At 43.6% G+C, this 12,551-nt stretch overlaps 1 protein-coding gene across 1 annotated transcript in view; it reads left to right on the top strand.

Moving 5' to 3' along the window:
- Positions 1 to 12,551, top strand: part of LOC142563396 (4-pyridoxate dehydrogenase-like) — a 54,501-nt gene that overhangs the window by 29,735 nt on the left and 12,215 nt on the right. Inside the window, exons 3-8 of the mRNA XM_075673951.1 lie at positions 895 to 1,081; positions 5,416 to 5,547; positions 6,462 to 6,586; positions 7,223 to 7,390; positions 9,699 to 9,843; positions 10,250 to 10,407. Of these exons, the coding sequence (XP_075530066.1) occupies positions 895 to 1,081; positions 5,416 to 5,547; positions 6,462 to 6,586; positions 7,223 to 7,390; positions 9,699 to 9,843; positions 10,250 to 10,407 (915 nt within the window). The remainder of the gene's footprint in view (positions 1 to 894; positions 1,082 to 5,415; positions 5,548 to 6,461; positions 6,587 to 7,222; positions 7,391 to 9,698; positions 9,844 to 10,249; positions 10,408 to 12,551) is intronic.

A 12,551-nucleotide genomic window follows, 5' to 3' on the forward strand; every position in this document is an offset into this window, starting at 1 on the left:
TGTTGCCTGTACTTAACATAATTGACACAATGTTGCTGTGATGAGGCAGTCGAATATATTGTGCAGGGAAAGGACGCATGCTCTGGGTGGTTATTCAATTTAGGAATACATTTTTTTATTGCGACACCAATTATATGGACACTGCGGGCACATTTCTGCCGCCACCGTCGCCACCAGGCTCCGTATAAAGTCCATGGGTGATAAAATCGTCGCCGCGTGTCCTATGCTGTACGCGCGAGTGAAAGCGTCAGAGGGCCAGGCCGAGAAGGTGGCTGAATCCCGCATGTGCGGGTGAGGAAGGCGGGCCGAAAACGAACTCTCTCCTGTCGCGCGCGAGGAACGGGGGTGATGCGAGGGAGGGAGAAAGCCTTCTTCTCCAGCGGTTGCTTCTTACGGCGCGGCCAAGCGGACGTCGTTCCTTCAAGACAATCTGCGGCGTGTCCAAAATGCGCGCCCGCGTGGGCCTGACCTTCAGAGCGATCTGCGATGGCGATACCTAATAAAGGATGGTAATCATGTTAGTAAATACACAAAAAAGCAACATAGAATCAACGCAACCTGCACTTCTAGCCTTACGCATACCTAGATATGTTTGTCAGCTCAAGCACAGAGACGTAGAGAAGGCCATTTAGTGCCTACCAGAAAAAGACATTTACCGGCTCTTTTGGTTCCTTTCATGCCGCACTCAAGCGGGATCCCTCTCACTTCTCTTATGTTTTTGTTATTGTCCCTCGGTAAGTAAGCGTTTTTCGTTAAGCACATATTCCCGACATGCTCTTTCTTTCGGGTTGTTCATCGATGATACTTGCGGCGTTGTATGTATATGTATAGTTGGACTTCATCAAGCATTCATTGATGGTGCCTGATTTCAACTGTCATCTTTGAAACATGCAGGTCAACCGGTTTCCCCGAGGAAAAGCCTTGGGAGGCTCAAGTTCCATCAACTATATCATTTACTCCCGAGGCGACAAACGAGACTACGACACCTGGAATTCCACATACGGCGCTACGGGATGGTCCTACGATGACGTGCTTCCATACTTTGTGAACCTTGAGCGGTCATACCTAGGATACAATACCGGTATGTTGCTGTTAAGCTCGTTATAACAAATTGTGTGAACACTTTCGGTTTCTGAGCGTTATAGTAGCCCAGACTCGTTCGAGACATCCAAGAACTGATGTGTCAGCAGAGACACAAACCACTCACAGGAGTTCCGTTAATGAAACGCGTAATAAAATGTAGAAAACAGCGCAGGTTCAACTAGAAATCTCGAGCCCAGCCTGCCACGCGTAACGGGCTAGCAATTGAGCAAGCCCGGTGGCTGTGACCCAGTTCCTTGGCTATCCTTTATCCCTATTGGTCAAGACTGTTTTTCAGCATTTCTCTTAGCAGTGATAATCATTGTCTGCATTACATTCTCTATAGGATTTGTAGGTGCAACGCCTTTTGTATACAGTGTTTGCACTAACAGTCAAACACAAAGTTACGACATATTAAAAAAATATGATCTCGAGTTGAGTTGTCTAGCATTTATTGTTGCCTGTTAAATTAGGGTAATTACGTAGCCAATCGTTTAAATTCCCACTTCGGTGTGTTCTTCAGAAGAGTGTTTATGTTTCGCATCGAAAAAATTCACTTTTACTGAAGCCTTTAGTAAACGGTTTTCACTGAATGCAGCACTATAGTAACACGATATATAAACTGAAACATGGAGAAACGTGCTTTTTAAGGATGAAGATACTAAGAACACATGTCCTGGGCTATAAAATGTTATAATTTGCAATATACAAACATGACTTCAATATACTGGAAATACTTACAATGTTGTGATGATAGCACAAGAATGAAAATATAAAATAGCCTGAACTACAGAAAAGTGCTTTCAGTTGAATTTTCTACAGGCCATCAAAAATTTTTATTGTTTAGCTCATAATAAACTTGACCTACAAAAAGACATTGACATCGAAATTGCCTATTACTTGTAGATACGACAAGTATCTGTGTAAACGTAGCATTTTATGTAATTAGGCATAAAAAGACATTGTATGAACGTTCAGCAGGCAAATTAAGAGGTGTAATACTGTCAACACATTTACAACATTTCAATTGCCAGAAGGATTCCATCAGACTTCAAAAGGCAGAAACTACAGCTCAGTGCCGTACAGCTGAAAAGTGCCCCTGTTGATATTCGGGTGGTGATTCTATAAAATAAAATCCCATAATGCGACATCATCCTCGAGCTCGCTGCTACACGTGGCATTGAAATTAGTGTCTCAGGATGCAACAGGATCGGTGAACACTTTTGCACACTCGGTAAAACTCAACTCTAGACGGCAAATATAAATAAATAAATAAATAAATAAATAAATAAATAAATAAATAAATAAATAAATAAATATGAAAACAGGTTCGCTTATAGACTGCTCTGTAGGCAACGCAGAAAGTCCCAAAGGGTGTTGGGAGAGTTAACGTCTACTCGGACCTCATGGGTTACCTGTGACTTATGCTCAATGTAATGTTAAGGGAAGAGTTGAAGCAAGAGATTTCAAAAATAGGACTTGCTGCTACGCTGTTCAGCACCATTTGTCATTACAGGGCACCTGCTTTGTCAATTGCGTCCTTCATTTATTTGATAATGTTTTAGGAAAACAGCGCACTCACTGCGCAGTCCCAGCGAGCTCCAGTAGTCCCATTGTGCTAGATCCTAGATGAAGCGGTACTTGAGGGAGATTTTGTGACATCTGTAATGAAACCTCTCCAACCTTTATTTTATGCCCTGCATTTTGTATACTGTTCAAATACAGGTGCGCGCAGTTCTAATTCAATGTACATTGCGCTTTCCGCCTGCTGGAGAAAGAAAAGTAAATTGGTACATAGCTCATTTATTTTGCAGTGGGACGAATTGTCTCCTTCCCCCAAAAATTAGCCAGATTGACTGTGGCCAGATTTCATTCACGTGCTATTAGGATTTTATGTCATGCTATCGAAACGATTTATGAGAAAAAAACACAAGCGATACAAAGCACTCAGCATCGAAAATGGCGTACATAACCGAATAATAAAAAAGATGCCTAAGAACCCACTTCTCCATTAATAAAAGTTTTGTTGGGCGCACAATCATTAGTTCGTGCTTTAATCTTTTGCAGCACCTCATTCTAGACAGGTTGCATAAAGCTGTTCAAGAGCAATTACTAGCATACCCTAGTATGGAATTAATATAACTGTTATAAAGTGCATAACGTGGGTACAAATAATAGCACCGTGTTGCATGCCTGTATACCAAACAATTTTTGCGCATTAGACGTTGGATAAAGAAAAAAAAACATACGATCTTTTTTTTTGCGAGAATTTGTTAGCACATAGAACTTATTCTGAGCGTTTTATTGCCTGAAGTTCCTGCGAATCGATTCGGCATAGAGCTTCATTCAGTTGCTCCTCAACACTATAGTAATAAACGCGCTTTGTGCTGTACAACGGTTATTAAATAACCCAGCAACATTAAATCAGGGTTCTGTGCTTCGGCGCATGTGCTGTTTCGATTATGTCATCTGTTGGAGGCGCCATTGTCGAGGGGTACATTTCAACGGGGTCCTTTCTGTTTTTCGACTTTTCACCGGAAAGCATATCTTGAACGAACATCAAAAAAGATAAGTCGGGTTCCTCGTCCATGATGCATTGACTGATCCTTACTAAACCCACGTGATCAAAATTGAACAGGAGCCATCCGCTACAACGTGCCTCGCTAATAACTCTGGTATTACGGGACGTTTCAAATTTGAAGTCTAGTTCAACAATTTTAGCTCTACCTCAGCTTAGGCCTACTCGCATATAAAGCTGTAATTCTGCCGATGCTAGCCTATGCATGTGCATTTTGGGACCCTTTTACTAAAACTGGCATTAACAAATTAGAATTCTTTCACTTCAGGACGTCTTTTTGTGTATTAACATCTTGTAATCTTTCTAATTATCACAGTAAAACCGATTCTGATTGTGAAATGGTGTAAAAAAAGCAGTTCGTTTCATTTATAACAGAGTCGGACGCACTTCAGTCAACCTGCCGCCATTAACGAAAAGAAACCATGTATCAGGGCTACAATTCCTCCTTCAACGTATTAACAGTCAGTATAAGACAGATCTCAAGAGAATAAATATTTTTTCATCTGGTTATGCTACTTGCCAAAGATACAGTCGAAAAATGGCCCCATTTAGTACACGTGGTAATTGTTTGAAGTATTCCTTCTTTCCACGAACAGTAGTTGATCGGAATCATCTAACCAATGACCCAGATTTAAAATCATTACTTTTGGCGTTTGTTTGGCGTATTAAGTAAACATATTCGAAGGCCCAATCCACTCTGTGAAGTTGCATTGCCAGCGAAGCTGTTACCAACCACTTAACCTATTCTAGTCGAACGAATGAAATGAGCACGCCGCAATATGCAGTGTATAACCATTTATTGCACAATGGCATTCACAACGGCTTTATGATCGCTGTGGTATACACTGAGGTTTTAGGTTTTGAGAGTTGCCACGCTCCTCGCCAATGATAGGTCGACACACGAGTCATGGATGGTGGTTGGTAATTTCTTTTCTGTGTAACACTTTAGCACAAACTCTTCGAAGACAAAGTCTAAGAACAACTTATTTTCCTGTTTCGAAATGTCGACGTTAGACTCCCCCACGATGGCGAAAGGCGTAGTGTTATCACTCGCCAACACCGCCAAGTGCGTTCGCATGAGCAGCTCTGCGTCGGCCTTGCAGGGGCCCGGCGAAATGTACATGACGATTCCATCGCGGGTTTTCACGGCACACAGATCGTTGCAGTTTACCGGTTCAGACTTAAGCGTGCACGCGGTCAGGCACGCTTCTTTTCTTGCGTAGATGCGACTCCGGCAGACCACCACGAAAGAATCGCCGGCTGGTAGAGGTAAACAGCTTCACTGTAAAAATTGTTGTCTTGCTGTGCCGCTGTTATGTTCTATCTCCATGGACCTTATTTGTATTGTGCTCGTTGCCTATGGTATAGTGTTCTTTATATATGTAGTGTATCCTACCCTGATAAAATCCCCACTGGGGATTGCAGGACTGATGAAAAACAATATTGATCGATTCAATAGACGTTTCATTTGATTCTATGGCGCTTCCATCTAATAAAAATAATAATACAGGGGGAAAATCCCTCTTCCAACAACATAGGAAACACTTGCTGAGGAGCCTGGTACAAAAGCAAATGAATGCCTGCCAAATCGTTAAGACGCCACATTATAAAATGACACATGACTTAATTTGATATGCAGTCGCGTGAGGAAATGACAAAGCAGTGAGGTAAATTCTACACTAAAAAATCCCTTACATGCAGGCATTTCCAAATGCCTCTGCAACATCTTGAGATTCGGCTCCCTTCTGATTTTGCAGCATATCGTGGATCAAGTGGAGAAGTCCCCGTCACGTTTCCTACGTCGCGTACAGTGGCTAGTGATGCATTTTTAGAAGCTGGGCAAGAACTTGGGTATGATCAAGGCGACTACAACAGTGGGAACCAGCACTGTGAGTTACATTTTGTTCGATTGAGTGCCATTTACATTGTGCGTGACCTAGACGTCGCCTTTCAGCTGCCATCCAAAAGAAAGATAGAATACCTGTTACCATTGTACGCGCAAGAATGCTATATGCTTCAGTTGATTCGGGAGCTAGATCAAGTGAATACGCTACAGAAGTTATCTGCTAATTTTCAACGCTAAACCCCATCCTGATTTAAAGTTTATTTCAAACCATATTTGTGCACCTTAAAATCGAAAATCATGCAATATTGAGCGACGTCTCTGCGCGCCATTCCTGAGTCGCTGCAATTTTCTCAAAGTGTGATAAGTACGTACGTTAGCAGACCTGGTTTCATGCTTTTACCACGTGCACAGTCTATACGCTCGTGTTTCCGCCACTGGCACCACCGTTTCCGCGCTGTCACGGTAGCAGTGGAGCATGCGCACAGACTATTAGGAGGTCTCAAGGATCAAAAGATTCACTGCATGTTTGGTGGTTGGTTGAAGTATTGTATTTAAAAAGCTTATGGTCCGTTATACGCAATGATTGACGAATTCAAGTTTGCAAAAAATCTGACAGAGTGCTAATAACCACTACACGGAGGGAGACAATAAAGAATAGAACAGTCGTAGGTCCATTACCTTGCTTTCAGCATCGTACAGCAAAGACGTTTCAGAAGGGACTAACAAAATGGTTCCTTCATTTAACTGTAGTCCTTCTTTTTACTGCTCTTCTCCTGCTCCGGTATCCAAGCCACTTCTCGCTGGTGTTCTTCCTCGGAACCCTGAATAAACAGTCATGGTTGGAACAAGCAACATGTGACGGATAGACCCCGCGTCAAATGCTTTCTCTGTAACGCCTGTCTAATTCTTGGACGCCCTGCATCAACATTCAAAATCTTTATTACTGGTTTTTCACAGACTTTTCCCGTGTGCAAAACAACATCAGGAATGGCGAGCGATGGAGTTCAAGCAAGTCTTTCATCCCTCCTAATATACGCGCCCGGTCAAACCTCGACGTGGGATTGTTCTCGCGTGTGACAAAAGTACGTGTGCTTGGCAATAATTTTCACATGGCAGGATAGAAGATTTAGCATCCTTGAGAGCTGTGGTCCTGTAAAGTGAACTTAATAAACACAAAGGGTTAACCGCCACCGTTTCCAGGAGAAGAAAACATATTTACTTTTGTCGTCATTAAAAAAACATTTTCGAAGACATTGCCGTATGAAAGTACACGGACTCAATTTTTTAACAATTAAAATTATTTTTCCAACTTTTGGTGGCACCTTTCTCAGACTTGAGATACCAAGTGACTTTTCATAACAAAGCAAGTGGCCTTTCATTGTCGAAAGTCATAAAAATTTGTCACTCGGCCATGCTGGGCGCATGACACTACTGCAGACATGTTTTGACTGAACGGCAGGGAACTAACCGCGGTATTAGAGCATACAATAAACAACCTCAATTCTAATTGACTGTCAGTGTCTGCCTTTTACTCACTCGGCATTGTAACAAGCATTTCTTAAACTATGTGTTTTGCACCCCATGTGTTGCGTTTTAATTTATAGTGCAAGTGCTCACTTCAGTAAGTGAGGCGTAACTGTACACTTCGAAAGACAATGAAGGCAGATCCCAATTATGATGATAACTTTTTGGCTGCCTAATGATTTATAATTTTTTAGGTGATCTTTCAGGGAACCACGGCTGTTGGAGTGCGATACACTCGGTACTTGTGGTCACAGACGGTAAGAGCACGACGCGAAGTCATCCTGGCAGCCGGCGCAATAGGCTCGGCGCACATCCTGTTGCTTTCCGGCATAGGACCGAAGGCTGATCTCCAATCACTAGGGGTGAGCAGACAATTCACGTGGTGACTGATCTTATTTTGATGAACTTGCTACGAGGTAGAAGTCATATGGGGAAAATGGCTGCTGCATCTCAGTCAAGGCGACAAAGCAAATGAGGTTCAAAGTAAAATAAGTTATTTTAAAGGTGCGAGCAGTTCTGATACGCAAACTACTGTTCTTTCTCTATTTTCCTCCTTGTATCCCGATCACCCAGCGCAGACCAGCAAAAGGAACGAACGTCTGGTTAGCCTCGCTGTCTTTTCAAGCGGAGCTTGTATTGGCTCACAAATTTAGCTGGCGGTCTAGCTACAAAAAAAAAACAACAACAACATAGTTGCTCCCAGAGCAGTAGAGCTGCGGGAAAGGGCGGTTCGATAAGGAAGCAGCTGCGCTGAGGCCATAGTGTGAATCAATAGCAAGGATTCCAGCTGCAGACTTACGCTTACGCCATGCAAGCAACCAATGCGAGTCATTTTGCTTCCGCCTGAGATGGAAATGGCAGGAAATGGTTTGACGCGCGATACGCCGGATTCACTTCCGTTCATTTTATTCTCGGAGAACGGTTGGGAAGCCCACGCGTTGTGCGTTCCCTCGAGGAGCAGGAAGCCTTCGACGAGCGGCAGCGAAAACTTTCCCGTGAAAGGGCTTGTCTCGGCGCGCAGACCCAGCCGTTAGTGCCTCCCGATCCCAGGCACTCCGACAGCAGCAACGAGAAGATGCCGAGCTGAGGGAGCAGGAGGTCGAAGCAATCCGGCACTCTTACTTGTGGTTTACTTAACTCTGACGATAGTCGGGTGCACGTACGACAAGCTTTGCTTACCCCCAGTTTCCAGTAGGGGAAACGTTGGCAATTTCTTTTTCTGTTCTCTCTCTCTGTCTCTTTACTATGTATGCAGTTGGATAGTATGAAGGTGAATTTAAGAATTTTTGTAGTATAATAATAAAATGAGCATCTATGTGCAATTAGACATGCTGGAGCCCGTGCCTTCTATTCTAGGGGCTATTTCTGCCAGAGATCACGCAACGGTATACCCGTTGTTACCCAAGAATATTTTTCTTCACAACGAAAACAAAGTGGAGTTATAAAGGCACATGCTTCCTTCATTTCTTGGACAAGGTCGGGATTCATGCGAAACTTGATACTATAAAACTCATGAAAAACGAATGCTATATTATCCAACGCCGATGTGCTCCTTTGAATCTCACTGTTATTGCTTTTTAACTAATTATGAAAGGAAATAAAGTAATTTCATACCTGCAAACTTGTTATTCGCAACAGCGTCCACAAGAAAAGAGTATCTGCATTTTGAGTGAATGTTGCCACCTGGCGTTTCTGACTTTTCTACCCCGCTTTTCTAATAGTCTTCACTGTGAATCTACGCTAGTGGCATTGTTCAGTGCACGTCAGTACTTTTAAACGATATGCTACAGTGGACTTTGGCTATATTTAATTGTATGTCTATTATGAAAAAGAAATGCACGTTTAATGTTACATAAAACTAAGCAGAGCTGGGGAACATAATTTAACCAAACGCCTGACATGCTTCTTCAGATGATCGTGAGGCTTGATACTCCGTCAAAGTCCGTGTCAGAAAGTGTTACTGTGACAGGAATTTGTGCAATGGAAAATGCGTGTTCATGTCATTGCCTTAAAACCAACGTCGCTCAAAGCCTCCCTAGCACAGAATACTTCCGCTTCACTGATGCTGCTACGGATACATTTTGTATAAAAATCTACGTTGTCACCGCATACGCCAACCATTATAAATACGAAATATAAATATAAAGTAGAATACAATATATTGCTAACTTCTTTACGTGCAATGTTAGTTACCTCATCGCAAGCAGGTACAAAGGGTACAAGGTACAATTTATCCATAATAATTTAGCCATAATTTGCAGAGAATTCTTCACATTCTTTTTATCTTTTTTACGTGAACACTTACGAAAAAATAGGCCTCACAAGAGTGTAAGCTAGATAGGAAATATAACGAGTTAAATGGCAACAATATGAATGACTAAGTATTCCAGGCACCGAGAAAACCAGGAGGATCACAATTTGCTTGACTCACATGTTAAGGCCGCTATAGCATGAGAGATTGCTTTTCCGGCCACTATTGATTTTTCAGTTCGCAAGTTTTTGGGCAAACTTTATGCAGTTGTAGGACTGATATATACAGGGCTAAAATGTTAAGCGCTATCCACACAAAGTCTGCCTGTAGCAGGAATTACCAGTGAAGAGAACGTTAACGCTTGGAATGCAAGGCGTTGAATAGCGTGTGCAAACGTGGCAATGCCACTTCTCTTTCAGATACCCGTTATTGCAGATCTTCCCGTCGGCCAATACTTACAAGATCATTTAACAGTAAACGGCGTTGCAGCAACCGCGAAAGAAGATATTATCATAGATTACTACGACCCTTCCATCATACCTCAGTACACGTTTACAAGAACAGGTAAGCGGAATTTCCCTCAATAAACATAGTTCTCTCCGCATTTCTGCGGCCTGCAAGATCCGTGTCAGTGCTTACGTGCGATACTTATGTGTTTGTGAAAGCAACATTTCTTTAGCGGTTGCTTCTGAGGTCTGGTTTACTAGCTATCCTTATGCAGCTGTGCACCGCTTTCTTGTGTTTCTTTTTCCATAATTTCTTAATGCATAAGTATTTCACTGCCAGGACAAATGGACTGTTGATAGAAACGCAATGTATTACTATATTGGCGTGAGTTTGTATCTTATGTTTATTCTCATGGTCGTAGTGTTACTTTTTTTAAATTTCTAACGTAACAACGACAAGAAATTCAGAAACTGTGCAAAACATTGTTATCTATTGTTGTTCACTCCTCTGTTTCGTAATAAAGGTGTGCTCAGCCGTCCGTTCGGGGTCGAGTGCGTGGCGTTTCTCAGCACACCACAAGCGGATCCCGAATACCCGGATATTCAGTTTCTGCTTTCAACGCTGAATCCGACGACACCAGAGGCTGAGTATATCGCCAGGCAAATTGGCATATCGCAAGTGGTAAGCAATGAAAGGTCGCCTAGAATAATCTTACGATCAGTGTAGACGTTAATGGAAGTATCGTGGAAGTAATTCAATGATACACTGTACGGCTACCGCAGAGGCGCGTCATTTACGAGGAGCGCGTTAAGCTGGGCTCTTCCCTCGCGCTTACCTCTCGTCGAGCGCCGCCGCCACCAAGCCCACTCTTGGCACGTATGTGGATAATCAATCGGAGAATTGCGTCTCCTTATATATGTGGCATTCTAGCCAGCACCGCATATATATTAATCTGCTCCACCATTGTGGACCTACGCATACTAATCGGCACATTGGCACGCAAAACACCATCCATCAGAGATGTTCGTCGAAGAGCGGCGAATAGCTGTGGCACATACCCACTGACATAAGTTGGCGCCAGTGAGGTTTGTCAAAGAGCTGCCTATACCCACCGTAACATAGTCAGTTATCTAAGTTGGTGTCAAAGTCCATTGAAGAGCATCACATACCTTGTCGCGCATATTCGGTGCCATAAGCTGGCTAGAAATTCAAGTTGGGCTCCTAACTGACCACACACTGATGCCAGTTGCAAGGTTGTCATCAGAAAGTTCATTGAACAGTTCCCAATGCCCCAAGTTGGTCTGAAGTTTGGTTGCGTGCTATGTAACACACATGGATATTAGCCGAGTTGGTAATACTCAATATAAATTTACGCATGTGTAAAGGTTAATACAAAAATTGTAACCGGGCAGAATTAGTGCAGCGTAAGTGTATTTACAAGCTATATACAAGTTGCAACAGCACTGCGTACGCAAGATGGCTGCCCAAACCGGCCCCGCGCTCTTCTCGCCGAAACGCCGTCATTCTTCGCAGTCACACTATTCCCCAACGCCCCGTAGCATTTCGCGAAGGTTGGAAAGACGCCGTCTCGGCCCTAGTGCTTATGCGAGTGAAGTCACGCTCAAGTAAGGTTTCAGCCTAGAGACGTGGATAACATCACTGGGCTCAAGGGGAAATGATCAACGACCGTCCAGCGGCCATACATCGTAGCTGACATCGCCGAGCTGGCCCACGATTTTTTAAGGCACTGTGTACCGCTGGAGTTTTCCTGCAAATTCGATGCGGCGTCATGGTGCCCATAGAATAACTAGAGATCCAGGTGTGAAACGAACGTCCTGGTCATGGCTTTCGTACCTCGTCTTCTGTGCAACCTGTCAGTCGGTGAGCGGTGAGCAGGCATCCTGGCGAGCTGCGTGAGCCCGGGCGAAGACGCTGCAGCATACTCAGTTGTAATTTTGGTTCCGGTAAATTTTTTGACGGGTTTGGAATTTGCGTGGCGGCTCAACAGGAGATAAAATCGAGAAAAGCCCACGGTGTCCTGGCGAGGCGAATTATGTGCCAATGTTATGTATAGTAACGTGTAGTCACAGTCACTATGCTCCGGAGGAACGTATATGGATAGCATCTCCATTAATGTCCGGTTGAGACGCTCACTTAGCCAATTGCACGATGGATGATATGCGGTGGAAAGATTACGCACGGCTGAACAGCAACGAAGATTTAAAGGGCGCCTAAGGTGACTCCCAAATGGCGGCTGAAAAACAATACGTCGGAAAAAATCTACAAAGTCCGACAGGCGCCTAAGGTGACTCGTAAATGTGGGCGAAAAAAGTGTCATATCGTCTATGAACCACACACAAGTGGGCCATTTATAGATGCGATGTAGAGAGCCCATCATTCGTTCTGAGGCTGCCGGGGCGTTATAAAGGCCGAACGGCATAACTTCTAATTGATGAAGTCCGTCGGGTGTTAGGAAAGCAGTCTTTTCGCGGCCCATGTCATCTACAGACATCTGCCAATAAGCCAGAACGAAGGTCTATGGACGAGAAGTTCTTGGTTCTATGCAGGCAGGCAAGGCGCCATCAATACATGGCAACGGCTAGACGTCATTGCGCGCGATCTTATTCAGAGGGCGGTAACCAACACAATAGCATCAGCTGCCCTTCTTCTTAACAAGAAAAATGGGCATTCCCACGGACTAAACGAATATTCGAAGACGTCATTAGTGAGAGTTTTGTCTTCCTGAAGCTGTATAACTTGACGTTCGACATGCGTGCGAAAGGCGGTACTGATGTCGGCATAGGGGATTGGCGTCGCATGTATAT

This window comes from Dermacentor variabilis, chromosome 11 (assembly GCF_050947875.1).
Source record: "Dermacentor variabilis isolate Ectoservices chromosome 11, ASM5094787v1, whole genome shotgun sequence".
Taxonomy (NCBI): Eukaryota; Metazoa; Arthropoda; class Arachnida; order Ixodida; family Ixodidae; genus Dermacentor; species Dermacentor variabilis.